The 21566-nt window shown below is 40.1% G+C and overlaps 1 protein-coding gene across 1 annotated transcript in view; it reads left to right on the forward strand.

The window, feature by feature from the left end:
* Positions 1 to 21566, forward strand: part of whrna (whirlin a) — a 138183-nt gene that overhangs the window by 57628 nt on the left and 58989 nt on the right. The window contains exons 2-3 of the mRNA XM_084572807.1: positions 6485 to 6703; positions 11979 to 12104. Coding sequence (XP_084428933.1) covers positions 6485 to 6703; positions 11979 to 12104 — 345 coding nt within the window. The remainder of the gene's footprint in view (positions 1 to 6484; positions 6704 to 11978; positions 12105 to 21566) is intronic.

The following is a 21566-nucleotide window of genomic DNA, read 5'->3' on the forward strand; positions in this document are numbered from 1 at the left end:
TAATGCCCGTGATTGATGACTTGGCTCCATTAAGTCTCTGTGTTTGCGGCCTTGTCTATTACTCCTTAATCCTTCTAAGTGTTTTCTTCATTTGGGGCATAAAATGACTCTCTATGTCCACTAGAGCATGTGTAGGCTCACACACAGGGAAAAGCAGGATTTTCAAAGACAAACTAATATGTAAGTCATAACAAGATAAACTAAGACATTAAAGGATTTATTGTAAAAGGGGATTTGGTGATTTGCATACCTGGTGTTTAAGTCAGCTCATTCACTGTGATCTGATTTAAAGTTTTAGGAAACAGACTGTTACGTGAACGAAACTGAACAGTGCAAGGAGCAGAAACTCACAGCTTTCAAAAAAAAGTGACACTTGAGTCTGACTGAAAGTGAACTCATAAAGCAGTCCTAGGAGTTCCTCATGACGGTTGTAGCAAACCGTTCAACCTGTGTTGCAGAAGAACTGGCAGAGTGCATGTCTACGTTTTGTCTAAGATTTTAAATTACTAAAATAAAATGGCAAGAAACCCATCGTTCTTTCATTGACAGCCACTAGATATGTTCTGATACGGGAAGACTCTCGGTGCAACCCCAGTTGGAACTTAACATCTTGAATTTACTGAAATAAAATAATAATAAAAGTACAAAGATCATGGTTTCATTAAAGATCCAGTTCACTGGAGCCCAGTATGATAAAAGCTATGTAATATAATGGTTGTAATGGATCCTGACTGTACTGTGGGCTGTGAAACTGGCTCATCATGGGCGTTCCTGTCGGAGTGACACACTGATGCAGAAATGAGTGCATGTGACTCCTGTGTTTTTTCTTTGCTCTGGCTCAGTGTCAGGCAAACAGTACATCATCAGGCTCACAGGCACGCTTGCTGCCTGGTCACACACTTCGCATTTCCTCCCAAAGGCACAAACTCACGCAGCCGATGGATGGATCGGATTTTGAAAATTGTGCCAGCGCAGCACAGCTTCTATGGCTACGATCCATTTACACAGCTGACAGATCCGTTTCCCTCCCAGCTGCACTCCCAACAAGCCATCAAGCAAAAACATTCAAGTTTTGTTTGAGCTTGCTTGTTCTAGATGTTGTGATTGAACAAAGACACTGTGAACGCACAATTTAGCAGTGACAGCAAAGACATTGTCTTTTTGTTTAGTACTCTTGTTTTTGTATGGGTAAGATTATGTTTAGTGGCGTGTCTCATTACAGGGACGGTGGAGTGTAGTTTTTAACTGAACATGGCAAAGTGTGCACTCACCAGAACTCATTTCAGCAACATTTGACCGGCTTATTTTGAGCTTATGCTACCTGCTGTATTTTGCAGTACCAAAGCTTTGCAGACTCCTAAATTACCTAATAAACTTACTGATGGTTTCTGTCCAACAGCGTTTTTGTATGGTGCAGTTTTTATCGCTCCACGCGCTGAGGCTGCAGCTTCAACTGTCGTCATTGTCACAAAATTGGTTGGTGTTCGATCCCCGTCAATACGGCGATCATTGAGGGTGAGAAGTGTGAGCTTGTCACAGTCAGTGTTTTGTACAGCTGGGTACTCATAATGCATAGTGTTCCCATACATACATCCACACATACATTAGTGGGGATGCACTTAAAGTAGCAAGTGTAAGTTTTGAAGAACACGGTTCAGTCTTGTGTGTTTGGGTTTCACCAAAAATACAAATAGAGTGTAAGTGCCATCACCTATATCTGTACGTTTCCTTGATATTTTGAGTTTGGTTTTCAAGTCCCAGTATCTCAGCAAAGTTGCGGTATTGAAAAATTAGATGGCGACCACGACTGCCATCTTTTCCTTGAGTTCATTCATTTGTCGAGCCCGTCGAACTTCTTTCATTTCACCAAGGGATCAGAACTTACTTAGTCATCTCCTACTTTGTTTCTCTTGTGCATTAGAGGACATTTGCAGTACATCAAACTGAATCTTTCTCTTACTGAGCTGCAGGTCGCCTCTTCTGTTGTCTTTTGTCGTGCTGCGCGACAAAAGCATGCCTTCAAGCTAGAATTCATAGTGAATACTTTCACTTCTTCAGTGTTTGAGTCTGTAGGTGCAAAGAGAGAATTAGAGAAGATGCGTCATACAACAACTCTGAAGAGTTTAGCCATGACAGATGCTGCAGGGGCTATCACTGTGTGTCTTTATGTGGTTGTGTTTGTTGACGCAGGAATAAATAAAATCAGTAATTGGGTCACATTTTCAGTTTTAAAATGTGTCTCTAAGTTAACTTTAAGTTTTGACCGTATTAAGATCATACTTTATAATTGTGAAATTCCTTAGGGTACATGCTTAATTGATCCACTGAGTATGAGTCTATAATTGAAATATTATATATTATGTAATTTTTTACTTTACTTAATTAACTTAAAAGTTAAGTTTTTATATAAGTGTTTCCAACGTGTCCACCAGCACATTTTGTGTCATAAAAAAAATCCCATGTGGGCATATTTTTAAATCTAGAATATGGGTAACAATTTGTTCATGGAGGTGGATTCATTACAGTGGCTTTTCTTCTAAATAACTTCACTGCAGTGCAAATGCGTGTGCACGCTTGTGTGAAACAGACCTCCTGTGGCTGACAGATCTCTTCTGACAGCAGTAAATAAACGGTGAAAGGCAATTTACCTGTCTGCTGCTTTGGCTTATTGTTCTTGTACTGTCTGTATCACTTTCATACATCTGATCTCTGCTTGTTGTTTCTGTTTGTGCGACTCTGTGCTGAGATTGCACACTTTGATTCGCTTGAGTCCGCCGCTATGTGTGTTCATGACATCTAATCAAGTGAGTGAAATTAGCAGCAACGATTAGCGGTGAGTGGTTTTAACTCTGTAGCCAAATCATCTGCCAGCACAAGACAAGGAATGCTTTTAACAGAACACTGGTGGACCGTTTTCTTTTTCTCTCATAAATCCACCTGTCCGAAACTAAGACCTTATCTCAACCCTCATGGAAGCAGAGGCTTTGTTTTCTTGGAAGGCATTTTGTGAGCAGTGGGAGTCCAATTTCATTTGGAGCTTTTCCATTTCACCTAAGGGCTTATTTCACAACTTATGTATATAAATATATATGTATGTACTTTTTAAACATGCTTCCTCACTAAACTATACTTATTTTTTACCCTTGTTGCTGACTGTAATCCTTCCAGTTTCAGTGTAATGCTGCAACTGGACCCTACCAAATTTAACACAGGATAAATAAAGTACCCATCTATCCATCTTACTCGTGTGCCGGCCGGTTCTGTGAGCAAAAAGCAAAGGCATTTGAAATAATGTTACTTATGTTTCCAACTGGAACACAGAAACAATAACATCCTCCTGGGTAATGACAAGCCATACAAATTGTGCACTGTATCGCCCTCAAGCTCTGTTAGGACTGTCATCAGCAACAGGATCAAACCTGCAGAAATTCATAGTGGCAGAATGATTGACTTTCTGTAAGCAGCATAGAACAATTTAAATAAACGCAGCAACAATCACTGCTTGCTCTGGCAACCCAGGTTGTGGTATGACGCAGATGGACCTAGGTAAAGCTAGAGCTGCTATTTTTTTGCAAACCACAACCTCCTTTCGAGACTTTGCATAACTGCCATGGATTATTTTTTAGCATCTCGACTTATCACACACTTTGATATTCAAATAGTTGTGCAGTGCACAACTATGCAGAGGACCGCACATATGCATAAGACCATATGACAACATCCAATTTTTTTCCGTTTACAGTACTTTATGATCTTTAGCAAGTCCAACTGAAAAGAGTTTGCAATACCATTGGGGCCATTTAATACATACTTTTTATATAACCAGGCTTTATGGTTTAATTCCCCAGGGCTCATAAGTAATTTCTTACTGTGTAATTTTGTTGACATCAGGTCCCTTTAAAAGCCACTGCAGTATATGACCATGCATTTCTAAGTGATGGAATTGGATGGTCTGTACAGCCGGGCCTTGTGCAGGCAGCTTTTACGCATGAAATGGATTTCCTGGACTCTCATGAGAGCGCGTTGTTTTTTTCCACGCCATCATCTGAAAGCAGTTTACCTGCCGTTGCCATTTCCCATTATGCTCTGCTCTGTATTCCATTACTTTCTAAGCACTGTTTGTGCTGTTTGCCGAGCAGTTGTGCGCTTCATCAGTGTCGGTGTCACAATCAGCACTTTCCTCCAGAGATGAGGCATTAGGACCACTGTACCACAGCTGCTTCGTTCATTACTGCTGTTTCTTATTCACAGAGCGGGGCAGCCGGTGAAACCACTGCCCTCATTCCGCTGCCTCCATTACCCTCCATCTTTCCAGGTCTCCTTGTGCGTCATGTTACCCTAACTCCCTGCACTCCGGCTTCTCATTTCATCTAAACACTGCTCACTTTGCCTTCTTCCGTCATTTCCTCTAAATGCAGTTAAGCTTCTGAAACCAGTACACACCATGATAGAGCCTGTTTGGAACAATAAATCATAGTGATGCTCTGTGCACGCCGGTTGCCAACGTGTCTAACAGAGACACCAGTGTAATTGGACCAAACAATTGCCACATAAAAAGCCATACCCAGTAATTTCAGATGAATATCTGTTTCAGATTGAGCATGCTGTGGTGCATTTAGATCATTTTGAATTTAAAGGCAGTGATTCCATCAACATGGAATTGAATTCTCTTCCAAAAGCAGCTTATCTCAACATAATTATAGCTGTGTCCCAGTTCCATAATAATAGTGAACAGTATGTCCTACATATTTCATGTTACACCACTATTTAATACTACTCAATTTTGAGTTCTCCTCTGAACTTGTGACATTTTATTTATATATTATTGGTTTCCTCTTTTGCAACTTATAATTAAAGAACCTGCTGCAAACTGCAGCATCCTAATTGCATTTCGACTCCCGGGGCCTCCTGTTGATGTCTGCTGGCTCAGACGGATGTGACACATGTCATGCGCTTGTGATGCAATGTTCAAATCAAGAGGATAGTCTTTGTCATCAACACAGTCAACATTTTTGACACATCAACAAAATCAAGCAGACAGACATTTCTCAATTTTGGACTTCATTCTGCTTTGTTTTTGTCTGCTTTTTGTTTACAAGTATAGCTCTGCACATTGATTTTAGCCTTTTCTTCTCTGTTGTGGCAGGGCAGCTGCTCATGTGTTGCAGAACATATCTGTTGTGCGGGTTCATCTACAGTTCTGCATTGACGTTACCCAGAAAGAGGGGGGGGGGAGTGGAAGAGGCAGAGAATGATGACAGTCATTCTGGTGCATTTGGATCTACAGTGCTGACAGGGCTTTGTCACCTCAGAATTGAAGTTATTATCTCTGAGCACAAATCAAGATTGTGGAATTGATTGAGCCGGATCGTTGCTGCTCGGTGGGTTGGGCCTCCTCTCTGCAAGCCTCAGCTCTCTGACAAGTAATAATTTCAGTTGTTGCTTGGAGCATATGTTAATATGGTCCTCAGCAGAAGCAGTTAGTAGTTCCTTGCAAGAATTGCAGGGTGAAGACAGATGAAGGAAGATGAGAGGTTTAGCTTTATTTAAAGAAGGGAATGGAGGGACACTGTGTGTGGTTTTTAGAGCAACGTTATGAAGTCTTTTCACCACATCATTAGTTTTTTTTGGCACTGCAGTATTTATTAAATCCATAAAAAGAACGTTTAAAATTCATACGACAGATCAGCACTATTATCAGCATAGCCAGCACTCTCACCATCACCAATCTATTAAAATATGCCCCCCTCATCCTGTGAGGGTTGGCTCGGGATATCTCTAGACCTCCAAATGTGATTTCTGCTCAGGCTAACCTCGGTTTAATGTGACAGATTCTACCTCTGTATCAGGCCAGTAGATGAGCTTCCCAAACCTGGACCCTGTTGCCGTATCGGTTTTAAAATCGGCACCGTTGACGATTGTTTTTTGAAATGTCCTGTCGACGTTGGTGGTGCACAAGGATAGTTTGATCATTAAGAGCTTCAGCCCTATTCAGTTTGATTTCTCCAGACCACCGGGCACACGGGGAATACATTGATCTGCAGAGGGATTGCACGTACAGCAAGCTATCAGAAGGCAATGAGGCACAGCCAACAGTCATTTTCAGCAGAAATGTGTTAGGAATGTTGTGGGCGTGCATGGCTGTTTGGTCATTTGGGGTTTGTTTTTGTTTTTTTGGATGTTGGAGAAGCACTGCAAAGCAATCTGCTGTAATCTTTAATTTGTTGCCAAGTGTCATTTAAGTGTCAAGTCTATTTTTATGTTATATTTCACTGCAGAAACTTCACATTGTATCCATGTTCGTGCATGAGTGTGTGTGGGAGTATGTCATGGCCTTATCAAATCTAATTAAACTGACGGAAGAGCATTTGAAAGAACACTTTGCTCTTTTAACTTGTTCTGTATTTTCTAAAAACTATTATTTGTTGTTGTTATAAAAAGACCTGAATTCACTCTCCTCTCCTCTCCTCTCCTCTCCTCTCAGGTGCTGAAGGGCAGTAAAAAGCTTTGTCTCTCAGTGCGCTCAGTTGGGCGAATTCCAGGCGGCTACGTCACCAACCATGTTTATACCTGGGTTGACCCGCATGGCAGGAGTGTGTCCCCTCCTCCTGACCTGCCTGAGCATCGGAGTGCCACCATGAGAAGAACCGACAGCCAGCGACGCAGCAACATGCAGCTACTGCAGGAGGGAGATGAAAAGAAGGTAGAGGCATTGCAAGAAAAACGTCTCGAGTACTGAGTTTAAAGGTTTTACAATGCCTAACTGTAGGACTATGAATCAATTAAATAAATAAGAGACATCCATTAATACAACTTTATTTTTTGCAGAAAGTTACTGCCAACACTACTCGTATGGATCTTAACTTTCCATGAAACTTTCCTTAACAGTGGTGATAAACTCAAATGCATGCTAAAATAAGCTACTAAATCAGTTTTTGATGCATAAATCATAAACACAAATATCAAATACTCAAGGAATATCATATTCATGTGATCAAATTCATTATATTCAATTTTCCCATCGAACAAAGCCTTGCTTCTGTAACAAGTGTCGTGCTGTGAACTGACCTCAAGTGTCCCGTGTTCAGATTCAAGAGAGGATATCTCTCTGCCGATGAAGATCAACATCTCCTTTTTTGCAGTGATGTGTTTTGATACTCTGATCTCTGTTCACAGTTTAGAAACTTGTGGCGAATCGGACGTGGCTTTGAATTAATTTAGAGAATACAACCAGAACCATTCAATTACATCAGACACTGAGGCAGTATTCAATCTGGGAAAACGTCATGGTCCACAGTCTCTCTCTTTCATCCATAAAAACTATTTTCTTCTATGTTTGAGACAACATATTGCAAATATGTCCCCAGCACCCACTGTTAATAGATGTTAAGTTTGTAGTAGTTTGTATTGTCAACAATCGATGTTTTCACTCAGCTCCAGGCTAACTTAATGTAGGGTAAAACTAATATTTAATAGAAACACTTGGAATTGGACCTTAACTTCCATAAAACTCTATTCTGTCATAACCTCTTGACCTACAGAGAAGGAGTTGTCAGAGTTGTTTGAAAGATTTATTACACTAGAACTTAAAATATTTCAACAGCTTAGAGCCACATATTAATCTTAATGATACCTCTATTAATACAGACTGTAGTTAGTTACTATGCAGACAGCGTTTAGTACATATTCATCATTAGTAGTAGTAGTAGTGGTATCTATTTCAGTTAGATAAATGTCATAAATGTGTGTTATTTGGAAACCATTTAAAGGTTTTTGTCTGATGTGTATCTGCAGGTGAAGTGTTTGAGAAATTGTCTTTTTTCAATCTTTTTTATTATTTTGAGTCACCTCTATCACCTCCATCAGTTCGGCATTAAGCAAACTGCAACACGGCGCTCTGACAGTGACAGAACAGCTCGTCTTTTGGAGCATCGGCTGCATGATTTTTGTTCGACTGTGATTACCGTCTTCCGGCTGGTGAATTTAATTTAGCCAGTTTTAAGTTTGACTATTCAAATTATTCACATTTGTGTGGTAAGACACATTCTTTCTAGACAAAGAAATGTCAGGGATTTATTATTTTTTTTTTTTAACAGAAACCTTTCTTCGTATTCTGCTACACTTGAATTATTTAGGAATTAATACATTTGTGGCTGTGTTTCAACTCAGTCCCATGAAGTGCTACACGTCAGGCTGTAGTCACTCAGTAACATTTCAGCAATAAATTTATGCTTTTGGTGTTTGAGTGGCAGATTTGTTGAAACATGGTTCAAGTCTACTCAAGTTACTTCTGCAGCATGTAGTAATATATATATATATATATATAACATTTCACATATGCAAAGTATAATATATATATACACCACAATTCATATTCCACCTTTGATTACATGCCCTTGTCTTTCCCAAACAAAGGCTCTATAAATGCCACCTCCAATTCCTTGGCCTACAAAACAGACTCTAGACCTGTGGGATTCCTTTTAGAGAGAATGAGCATATTGAATTGATTCCATGATGACAGATGATGGCAGGGAACACCGTGAGCCTTAAGAGCTGCTATGTGGTGCCAGTATAAGTAGGATGAGTCTGGTAATTAAAACTATTTTCTCTGTCCTGCCTAAATGTCACAGAGAACATGAATGCCTCCATATTCCCAAAGGTGAGCAAAGGTGTCTGGCTCACCTCCAACAAGCAGGCAGCCGTTATTAAAAAGAAGGACGGCACAGCAATATGCAGTGAATGAAAGTAAGAGTTCTGTGCCAGATGCCAGCGGGTATAAAAGAGGGATGAAACTGACATTGTTTAATAGAGATATTTGCATATGTGCCATCTTGTAGCCGCCAGGGTGCAACTGATTCCCCTTTTCAATATTGGCAAGAGACAGCTGCATTAGGATCAAACCAAGCAATCAAGGGCCTCATTGTGATGGAGGAAAAGTACAATTTAAAGTTTGGCACAGCGAAGCCATACAGAACCTCCCCCACTGGAGAGGGTAAAATTTAATGTTGTTGCTTTGCTTTCCAAATGTGTGTATTTTGGAAACGCTGAGCTGGGTTCATCCAAGTAGCTAAGACAGATAAGAGGAAGAAAAGCATCTTCGTTTAGTTTGGGTAATGCTGCTTTTAATATTCAGGTCGGGTAGGCATGACCACCTGTTAACATCATTAAGAAACAGTTTAGTGCTCCAAAATTAAGTAATTAGAAAATAGGGAAAAGTCTGAATGTGAAAAGAAGAAACACAAAGACAGATGTGAGAGAAGAAAACTCATGAGTCCACAGGGGGAAGAGTTTAGTTGATTTTTATTAAGGTTATTATTTTTGAGTAATACATTGGTTAATCATTGATTCTTTGTGAAAAATGATCTGAAACCATCAGCATGTAATGTTGTGTGTCATGAAAAAGATGGCAATGACATTAGAAGATTACTTAATTAAGTGAGCTCAAGGCCCAAGGGCCAAATCAAATAGATGCAGAGTTAAGGGACACCCTTGATGAGATGACACTGAGGCGCCAAACAGGGAAATCTGATTATTTCTGCCAGTGGGTTTGAATAAAGCAGTTTTATCAGACAAATGAACCCTTCATTAAACGCTTTAGCCTCTAGCGAAGACAGCAAATAGGACCAACAAAGTCTTTCAAAATCTTTATAGATCAAGGCATCCCGTAGCAGCGGTATGGCAAATATCTGGAGCAGATGGAGCGGTAAATTATGCAAATTTAGTATGATCTATAAAAGTAAGGAACAGAAATATTTAGAAAGCCAGAAACTAGATCAGCTTTAGGATACACTTACGTAGATGCTGAGGCTGGATTTTAGTAACCGTCACAGTCATTTGGATCCCTCTCTGGAGGAGGAAAGCAGCCTGAACGTATGCTGAGAAGTAATGGGCCGAGAGGATCCCAGAAGAATTCTAAGAAGAATTCTGAGGTGATTTATTTAGTCCAGGTCATTTCCACCTCTGCATGTCAAGTGCTGCTCCACTTCCTCGTTAGAGTGATTCTTGTTGCAGTGTGTCAGAGCAGCTCTACTACTTCATATTTCACTTTGTGAACTTACATCTGATTTCCGCAGAAAGAAGAGTGATAGGAGTGGATAATGTCATTAATCTGCTGGAGATGTCGTCCCTCCTTAATCTAATAAATGGATTATCAACAAATTACTTCATCTTCATTGCAGAGGTTTTGTGGAGGTGACTAGCACGACCTCAGATATATTAAAAAACGGTGTAAGAAAGCATTAAGTGCCTGCTGCCATCCTTGGCAGCAAAGCCATTTAACATTCAACCCAAAGCTGTGTGTCTTCTGAAAAAGGGAGACATATAGGAGGAACCCTGCTAGGCAGGTACCACAGCACCCACTTTCAGGCTAGTTAAATACCCCAGGGTTCAGTCAGGTCCTGAAACTTTTGGAGGGTAGGTGGCTTAAGCTACAGTTGCTCAGTTTTCTCCACAATTACATTTGAGAGTAATAGATAAACTGTACGTATTGTACGTGTAGTAAATACCTAAGTCAGGTGCTCTGTAACCAGTATATGATAAGAGATAATCCTTAATTTATCCCACAGTGGGGAAATTTGCAGTGTTGCAGCAGCATATAGTTTTAAGGACAGTGCACACATGAGATGGAGAAGTAAACAGTAAATAAATACAAAAAATAGCCATTTGAATACAACAGTAGTTCTACGTGTGTGGTCTACTGGAGGCAGGCTTGGTTGTACAGCTTCACAGCAGCAGGAAGGAAGGACCTGCGGTAACGCTCCTTCACGCAGCGCGGGTGAAGCAGTCGGCTGCTGAAGGAGCTGCACAGGGCTGTTATAGCGCCATGAAGGGGGTGGGATTGGTTTTCCATCAGGGATGACAGCTTTGCTTTCACCCTCACATCACCCACCACCTCCACAGGCTCAAGAGGGCAGCCCAGATTTCAGCTGCAAAAACTAATGACTTTTAAAAATGTGAATTGAAATTCTTAAATATCCATCACTAGCTCCCTGCACAAGTATGTTTAATTCACAATGACAAACTACCCTTCTGTGACGTCATTCCTGAAGAGGGGTTTTGAAACTCAGCGTAGTGTCGTCGGACATCGCCATCTTGACACTCTCTGACTCTGCTTATGTACAGAAAAAAATGGGCTGAGGTAGGCAGCAGGCACCTATACAGACTGTTGTAACCTGGGATCACACCCACCTGTCATTCAAAGTGGCCACACTCTTTATTATGTTATACATACATTAAAGCCTTAATAGAATTTAAACAAGTTAGTTATATAGAAATTCACAACCCATACAGTTGTCATGAATCAGGAAATTAGCTATCGAGACTAAAACGTTTTTATTTTTCTTCTTTGTACCAGGCTGTAAACATGTTTACTTCTGCTGTAAAGTATCTCAACTTGGAGGTCTGTGTTCACTGACTCACTTTTGGAACCAACATCACGTTGCCATTTGAAGAACTGCAGTTCCTTGCAGTTCCACGTTGGCTTCGTTTTTGAGCTCTGGCTGCCACTTGGTTTAATCAGGTGGTGGAGCAGAGATATCACATTGTCAGTAATGGTTGGTGGTTTATTTGAGCTGTGCCAGGTATGCCTCGGGCTGCTTTTCAGACAAACGGACACAGATGAACCTTGTGAACAAACTGGTGACCAATTCGAACAGCCTTTCCTCTAATCAAAACAGATTCCGCCTCCCTATTTACCGACCCATGACTCAGCATTTCTAAGTAGCTCCTGTAAGTCTTTATTTCCTTGCCAGCAAATCCCCACTCAGAATAGAACAGGGCTGTCATCTCTTCCATGCGCTGTGTTTCAAGTCCCCATTTCCTGACCACGGGCGAATCTGGCAGCCTGACAAGCAAAACAACTGCAACTGGAAAATGTCATTTAAAATGTTGTTATTTAAGAAGTACCTAGTTCACACCATTTCAGATATGTATCCCCTGATTCAGCCTCTCTTCTCTGCTTCTCTGTCCGTCTCAAATAGGTCAACTTGGTTTTGGATGACGGCCGGTCTCTGGGTCTCATGATCCGAGGGGGAGCAGAATATGCTCTGGGTATTTACATCACAGGAGTGGACCAAGGATCAGCAGCAGAGTGTGGAGGACTCAAGGTATCACATTATTTCATATTCACAGTCTGTTTAATATACCGTATATCTGGGACATTTTCAATAGTAATTCAGATTGTTGCTAGGCAATGCACATAATGATGATGATGATTTGTTAATGCTCTCCATAAACCAAGCATGCTACTTCTTGCACAGCTGTAGTACATACAGCAATGGTAGATATAGTCTTATGTTGCATTAGGTTTTATGTCATTGTACAACTATAAATTAGCAACCCTTTTTTTCCCCAAAACATATTGCACTACCCCCTGTAAGTCTGTTGTTGTTTACAACAAGCAAGCCCAACCAAATTCATTTCCAGGGCATCAAATACTGTTGTTCCATCAAAGCCTCTAACTTCTTAGAGATAAATACAAAGTGATTGTTTGAGTCGACATAGTATTATTGCTCCCCATCTGCAGTAATATTAGACACTATGAGACCATAGCCAATGTTTTTCTTCTAATGTATTCCTAAAATTTAACCTAGACACAATTAAAAATTAAATTGAAAACTTACGAACATACTGTATTGTGAAAAAAAATAAATAAATGAGAAATCAGAAAATGATTCTAGGATTAAAGCCTGCCACTTCAGGCTCCTTACTTATGCCTCCCCCACCTCTCCAACCTCCTTCTGAGGTCTATGTCGGAGTGCTGTTGTTGCCACGGATGTGTTCTGGTAGCATCAGAATCAGTTGTAAACCGGGTGCATCACAGCACCAGTGCCAAAGGACACCTGGTGCGTCTCTCTCCGCATGTGTGTGTTTGATGGACAGTAGCTAGCAGGCAGGATGCTAGAGTGCCAGGTTTAGACCTAAGGTGATCAAACCTGCATGTCGTGACCAGAGTCTGTGTTGACAGTGGTACTGAAGTGTAAGGAAAATAGCAGCCTCTAATTAAAGTGACATTTTTTTAAGTTGTTTTTAGTAGTTTTTTTTCTCGAAGGACGACACAGGTGATATACAGACAAGTATGTATGGTAAAATCTTCAACTAACCAATCCAATATACCGACAACTACCCGCTATACTGAGCCCCCTTTCACTTGTAATACACTTCAAAGCTGTAAACTTTCTAACAACCAACCCAAACTCATTGTCACCTGTTATTAAAAGCCTTCTAAGTACTAGTGGTGTGTCATGCGCAAAAGAGCGGCTTTAAGAGCCTGTGCTTGGTAGTGAATCAGAAGAGCCGATTCCCATCCAGTGACAGCCGGCTCCCCACGGTTTTTTGTCTTTTGCTCGTTCATCTCTGCTTTGTTTTGTTGGACACGCCATGTGGCCAATGACATGTGAGGCCTTAGGATCATACCATTATGTGAAATCAGAGAGAGTGGATAGACGCTGTGGCTGACTGAGTAAGACAGCAGACAGTGGTGAGGAAGAGAGTACTAGCGCACTTTGTTATGAGGAAGCAAAGGAAGCAGCATCTGGCCAAAATTTAAAGACATTGGGAATGGCAGAGCAGAGTGTCTTCACTGCAAAATGGTTCCACCACAAACCTGCACAAGGACATTTATACTGTTTGTTTAGTGAGTTTAGTTCTGTTTTTTCTTATGTGGATTTGATTGCAGTGTTTTGTTCATTTCTTTGCACAATTCAAATTTTATTGAAATATTAAACAAAATTAAGAATGCTTTTGAACAGAATAACTGCTCTAAATGAGGCAATTATTAGGCTTCTCATAAAAACATTGAATGCAATATGTATTTGCTGTTTTGGGCTAAAATATTAGGCTGTAAACGATACTAAATAAAGAGCCGAAAGAGCCGGCTCTCAGAACTTCCCATCACTAGTAAGCACTTCCCAATACCCAGTAATAACTCAGAACCAACCTTAAGTGACCTACACATACTCAGCCAAGCAGCAAGCCATGACTATTGCTAATTTAGCAGAAATAGTTTCCTTTCACACGCTGTCATTAACATGAGGTCAGGCACCGAACAGACCGGAGGAATATAATGCCATATATTAGAAGTTCCAAGCAGCCGGGGTCAGGACTGAACCTCTCAGCGATTCAATCTCCTAAACTGATGGGTCAGCACATATCCTTGGAAGAATCATATTTCTTCTCACATCTTCTGTTTCCGCCATGTACTGGCATCCTTTCACAGTTTTTTAGTGACTGAGTAACAGTTACATGACAACAGATGGAGAGTTTTTGCGACACACCACTTACTACACATTCTCAGATTTACTGCAAGGTTCTCAGTCCTGACGACTGTTTCTCTTCTTCTCTGCCATATGGGCATTCAAAAATGAAGAAGTTGCTGAACATGTTGTGCTGCAATAAAACACCCTTAAAGTTAAGTTTAAAAGTTAACAGTGCTGTAGTGAAATAAATAAGATAATCAGTAATACGCTGGGTATGAGATGATTTGCTGATGCTGTTTATCTTTTCACTAACATCTAAGGCATCTGACATATAGAGGCTTATTTACCATTTCTGTGTGCCATCAGATATAAACAGGGTGCACAGTGACCTTTTCTAGTTTCACTGTGAAGCATCCGTCCCCCAGAGTCCACAGCTTTGGTTTGCGTACAGATTTGTGTTTGTCATGGTGACATGGCAACAGAGGGAGAGTGAGCTTGGACGCCCCCTCCCTTGAGCCCTTCATCTCATGCCTGTTGGTGATCAGCCCGTCAACCATCCAATTACACAGACACCTATTACAGGGCCCTCGAAAGGCATACATGCTCAGCGTAGCATCTTGCTCTCTGACTCTTATGGAAATAAAAATAAATAAATAAAAAAGCAGAACACAAAGAAAGTAGAAAAGGCTTGATATCCAGTGATGTGACTTTCTGTTTTTTCATTTGTAAGAAGCACCCTAATGCAGCCTTTTGTGCTTGAATGTGGCATGAAATCACACATGGTTTTGTTGGTTTAGAGTGCTGCTCTCCACTGGACACTGGGCTTTACCTGCAGGGCCAAAGGCCAGGCACAGTCTCAACAGATTGAGGAAGAGAAGATAACAAAGCCCAGGCAAAGACTAGTTACCACATTCAGGTGCACAGTTCGGATTGCATGTACACTGAAATACATACAAATACTGCAAAAATAACACTCAGAAATCTCAAGTGACAGGATCTAGCCGTTAAAATGAGTGGGCAACTTACCTGTAGCATATACATCATATCTCCAAGGAACTAATTACTTGATGTGCCTCTTCCTGTTGAAATCAGCAGCACATCCACTGGTGCTTCTGACATTGTCATTGTCTGAGCAAAGTCTCATTAAAGTATGTTTCCTGTAAACAAGGCCTGGCAGGAAATGTAGGTAGACTGGAATTAATATTCACTGGATATAAATCTAAGCCCAAAAGAAAATCTAGATGTCTGTGGAAACGTAGAGCTACATATCTGCCCTTGTTATAGTGGCCATATTCACATCACATCCTCATGACCTCAACACCTGTTGTAAACTAATACCATTTCCAAAAACTTTAATCATAAAATCAAAAAGTAGAAAACATAAAGTGACCTTGATATTGGTATTCATGCCTTGTTGACAGCCTTTCTATATTTGCCCGAGCTTCCTGCTGTATCCTGAACCCGGGGTTCAGCTCAGCAGGGAGGAAGACTGCACTTTTCTAACACATTATCTCCCGAAAGGACATCAGATTGTATGGAGCACGACGATTTAAAGTTTCTCCTCATCCCGTACAATCTCTTAAATTTCCACCTAATGCTGGAACACTAAGGACAGCTTACAGCTTGAAATGTAAAAACAAATAGAAGTAGGTTTTGTAATACAAATCTGAATTTGCCAATTAACTTTCACGATGAGGTACACCATATGGATGTCTTGATATATTCTACAAAATCTTGTCCTTTAAAAACTCTGCAAGACATACAGTGGTGTGAAAAAGTGTTGGCCTGATTTCTTATTTTTTGCATGTTTGTCACACCCAAATGTTTCAGATCAAACAAATTTAAATATAAGACAAAGATAACACAAGTAAACACAAAATGCAGTTTTTAAATGAATGTTTTTATTATTATGGGAAAACAAAATCCAACCCTACGTGGCCCCGTGTGAAAATTTGTCTAGCCATTATCCACAAATGGCGAAAACATGGAACAGAAGTGGTGAACCTTCCCAGGAGTGGCTGGCTGACCAAAATTACCACTGACTCCACCATAAGAAAGAGACTGGGCTAAAATGGCATGGCAGAGTTCCAAGACGAAAACCACTGCTGAGCAAAACGAACACAAAGGCTTGTCTCAGTTTTGCCAGAAAACATCTCGATGATCCCCAAGACTTTTGAGAAAATACTCTGGACTGACGAGACAAAAGTTGAACTTTTTGGAAGGTGTGTGCCCCATCTGTTACATCTGGTGTAAAAGTGACACAGCATTTCAGAAAAAGAACATCATACCAACAGTAAAATATCGTGGTGATAGTGTGATGGTCAGGGGCTATTTTGCTGCTTCAGGACCTGGAAGACTTGCTGTGATAAATGGAACCATGAATTCTGCTGTCTACCAAAGAATCCTGAAGGACAATGTCTGGCTGTTTGTTTGTGACCTCAAGATGAAGCGAACTTGGGTTCTGCAGCAGGACAATGATCCAAAACACACCAGCAAGTCCACCTCTGAATGGCTGAACAAAAACAAAATGAAGACTTTGGAGTTGCCTACTCAAAGTCCTGACCTGAATCCTATTGAGATGCTGTGGCATGACCTTAAAAAGGCAGTTCATGCTCAAAAACCCTCCAATATGTCTGAATTACAACAATTCTGCAAAGATGAGTGGGCCAGAATTCCTCCACAGCGCTGTAAAAGACTAAATGCTGTCAGGAAGGGTTGCGGGTAATGGAGGTTAGGACCCAAATGCAGGACTGAGGAGGCTGGAGTTGGCAAAAAAGGTCTTTAACAAAAAAAAAAGACAAAGCTAACAAAAACCAAAAGCGCTGCTGACATGGCAGGACATCCAAAAAGGCAAAAATCCAAACACTTTGAAAAACTAGAACTAGACATGAAACTATGACATGGCAGACATGAACAAGGCTAACGATCAGCATGACACAACAAGGAACAAAGGGGAAGGCAGGGCTATATATACACACACAAGGAACAGAGGGGTGACGAGACACAGGTGACACGAATCAGGGCAACACAAGGAGAAACCAATGATCTAATCAAAAGGGGGAAAACACGGAAGTAACACAAAACAGAAAATCAAGAATTTAACAAAATAAAACAGGAAACTGAAAAACATGAACGAAACTCAAAACATGAACACAGGAATCAAAAACCAGAACCATGACAAATGCCAGTTACGCTTGATTGCAGTTGTTGCTGCTAAGGGTGGCCCAACTAGTTATTAGGTTTAGGGGGCAATCACTTTTTCACACTGGGTCATATAGGTTTGGATTTTGTTGTCCCGTAATAATAAAAACCTTCATTTAAAAACTGCATTTTGTGTTTACTTGTGTTATCTTTGACTAATATTTAAATTAGTTTGATGATCTGAAACATTTAAGTGTGACAAAACATGCAAAGAAATAAGAAATCAGGAAGGGGGGCCAACACTTTTTCACACCACCGTACGAGTTGCGTTTATGCCTTCTCATTTTGAACATCTTTCAGATTTTTAGTATTCTTTTAACATTGTTGGAGTGAGTCATTTAAAACAACCAGCTATAAAAAAAGAAATGTTTAATCAACAAGGAAAACAATCACAAGTACATACAGTCAGTACACACAGTGCAGATATGTTTTCCCTGGTGTAATTATGCTTGAAAGTCTAATCACATCCTGACTCTAGCTCTCTAACTGCTTGAGGGTTGGCAACACAATCCTACAGACACTGCGTCTGTAGCTCATGGATATATATGGTCTCTACTTTAGAAATAATTACATTCCAGGCCTTTTACATTTAGACACCTAACAGGAATGTAAAACCATATGTCAGTTTGTAAAAGAACGACTGATGTACGAGGTAGCTTTGTTGTTTGTGTCGCGGCAGTCTTGTGAGGAAGTAGAGGAATGTGGATATATCTTTGTGAGCTTTTTCTTCTTTGTTATTTTGTCTGCAATGTTTCCTGTTGTCACCATTTCTTTGCGGGTCGTTTGAGACTCAGCCGAACACTTTTTGGGATCATTTATTACCGGGTATAAAAGTCTTAGAAGACAATGTTAAAGGATAAAAAAAAAAAAAAAAAAAGATAAGAGGAGCAAAGAGTTCTTGCTCTGTTACGCATGGTCAGATATGAATAAGCAAAAAGTCCTTATACCGAATGTTAAACTTGTCACTTGGAATTATTTATTTTATTCCATGAAGGTCTAGAACAGGATCAAAAGGAACCAGCACTTTAACATCACAATGAGAGTCCAAACATGCAATTTCTATTCAGTATAAACCCCTCTTTTTGGTATTGTGCGTTAACTTTTTTCTTGTCACGAAAAGAGCCAAACTGATTTTATATGAGTTTAGTGTAATATAACAGACGAATCCATTGTGCACGCTCAGTAGTGTTGCATAAATCCTCAGGGCACAGACTCGAACTAACTAAAGATGTATTTGATACTCAGTGCTCAGCAGGAGAAGATTCTTCCTCATAAGTGTCCAGAACACTGGTGCTTACTCTTCAGCTCCTTACCCTGCAGCCAGCTGCTTCACACTCTTTATGCTGCTTCTTATCTAGCTACTATGACTATGATGGATGAGACATATCACGCCCAGGTTTCTACAGTCATCACGCCACAGAGATGTCACTTCCTTGGTCTTCAATCTCAGAGAAAATGAAAGCTTGGCCGTGTAAATGTTACTACTTCTTCGCTCTCTTGCATTCCTTTTCAACCGCAAACCTTTGTTTGGTAAGTGTGTGGCCTTAATGTGGCTCTGCAGAGGAAAGGGTGATTAAAATGATTGTAAGTTGACCAGAGTGAGGTCCACATTTGAGTATACAGTTTGTGCACGTGTGTGTAGGTTGAAATGAATGCATGCATACTTGGCGTGTAACTGAAATCTCCCATGTTGCACCTCTGCCCGCTCACTGCTCCCGAATGGAGAAGAAAGGTCAGTCTTGCCCAGTGCCCTTTTGTTGACATCTGCCTGGATCGGTTTAATTTAATTAAAACCGAGTGGGAAAAAGGTCATCCTGCATATTGTGATGTCAACACCTGACATTAACCAGAGAGGCAACTGAAAACAAATTCTGAATCTATTTAAACACTTATTGTTCCTGTTGTTGTTAGAATCATAGATCAACTATGAAACATTTGATCAACTACGGTAATTAAGAAACTTTGAATAAATGTGCTCAACCTCACTCCTTTCCTTTTTTCACCTTTACTGAAATCCAAGCACACATATACAGGCGCATGCTGTGTGAACAGCTGGATCATGTCTAAATGGATGAAGAGAGTACCAAACACGCAGATGGATTAAAGCCAAGTATTTTCAATTTGCACAGTGGTGATTTTCCATCCTGTCTGATGATGAAGCCGTCCTGCCGAAGGAGCACAAAACAAATCACAACAAAACAGGCAGTTGGTGAGCAACAAGGTTCAGGTGTGCGTGTGCATGTGTGCTATCACATAACACAATAATAGATTGAAAGATATTGCTTTTGCCCTCTACGATCTGACTAATGATTACTGCAGCGTAATGAATTTTAACAGTGTTGTTTACCAGCTGACAAAAGGTACATCCTTGTGTGGCTTAAAGCTGTCACTGATAGCTTGAATATTCACCAGTTGGAATTCCTTAGGGTTTAATTTAAAGACCCATCTTTTTAAAATATAATTTGTTTTGAAATACGATACAAGTTGATGATGAAGTGTTTGGTTTTTGTAGCAGACTTAAAAAGAAAAGATGTCAGATACTAAAGAATAATGTTTAAATGTACATTTACTAAGGCTGATGAGGCTTGATAGTTCATTTTACCTTTACTCGATCATATTGCATTTCCAAAAACAAGCATTTTAAGTTACTGACTGGGTCAGGAGCAGATTCAGCTCCATTCACTTGGCTTCAGGTTCATACAAAAAGATAAAAGGGTCTAAAATAGAATCTGAACTAGCAGCTCACATGCCGTCCTGGTGGCTCTGCTATATATAATAGGTTTAAAATTGATCCGAATCCTTTTGTTGCTTTGTTATACTTTTTTTTTTCTTGCACATCTTTTCAACCTCTTTTGAATGCAGGTGGTCTCATAGAGCAAAGATACCATCAAAGTAATCTTTGAGAGAACATTTATCCATAAATGGTATTGAGTGTCCCCTCCCTGGACCATTTCTGGAGAAGTGGAAGCTGTGGCATCATGCTTCTCTTAGTAATGGGGAAAATATACCAGAGCTCTGATTATGAGTTCCAGCCAAAAATAACCAGTAAAAGTAGCTTGCTGTGTTTAGCCTTGATTTGCACTTTATATTCATCTTGTCTTGACCGTAACAAGAAATACCTCAGGCCTCTTCTCTGGAAAGAATACAGTTTTGTTTTTGTATGACTGTTGATCTGCGACCTTTAATTGTTACCATATAGAACATGATGTCCAACCACACCATACTGCTTTAAATAACACGACAAATCCACAAAATTGCATATAGCGATCGCACATGACATTGGCACACTTGGAGTGTTACCCTGCTGCCATCTCAGATCAGTGAGCATTCTTAGCTGCTTAAAATCACATCAAGTATATGAAATGAGTAAAACACTGAAAAACATTTTAAGCCTTAATTAACGACAGTGTGTGAAGCGAGATTTTAGTTTTGGCTCAGACAGATATATAAACAGAGCAGATGCTGCTTGTTGTTAAATAGCACAACCCATATGGCCTAACATTCAACTTTTAATGTTTTTTTGTTTTTGTCATATGTCAAATAATCACCATCTCACCAAATTTAGCTCAGCAGTTTTTATGATGTGCAGAGATGCTGATTTGAAGATGATGTACAAATAAAGGGAAAACACACTAAATACTGATCACAGTACTAGTTTACCACATGGGGTGTAATTATTGGTTTAATATAGTGATACCTGAAGGACTGACCTTTACAGATTCAATGTCTCTCGCTTTGTCATTTGCTATGATTGCTCAATAATGATACAGCACTATATGAGACTGTGATAGCACTTCTTGGTCACGGAGTAGCTGATATAGGGGTCATGTAATGGATTTTTACAGTAAAGTAGTAGAAAATGATTTAACACCCTTAGGCTGAAGACTGAAAATCTTCAAACAGGATTTTTTAGAAATTACATCACAAGTAACTGCTGATGATGACAACTTAGATGAATGTAATGCTTGTCCTTATAGGGGAACTCTTTCTAACACTGTGGTCCTGCTGTTGGAGGAAGCATCAAAATAGGACATTATTCAAAATATAATCCCTTTGATTAGAGGAAAACTATGGAAATCATTTGTATCAACTTACTGGGAACTGTGATAAATTTTAAACTGTCCACAAATTAAAATGTGCTTTATTTGTCAGTTGTGTTATCACCAGAAT

The sequence above is a fragment of the Chelon labrosus genome (genome assembly GCF_963514085.1).
Source record: "Chelon labrosus genome assembly, chromosome: 22".
In the NCBI taxonomy this organism is placed as follows: Eukaryota; Metazoa; Chordata; class Actinopteri; order Mugiliformes; family Mugilidae; genus Chelon; species Chelon labrosus.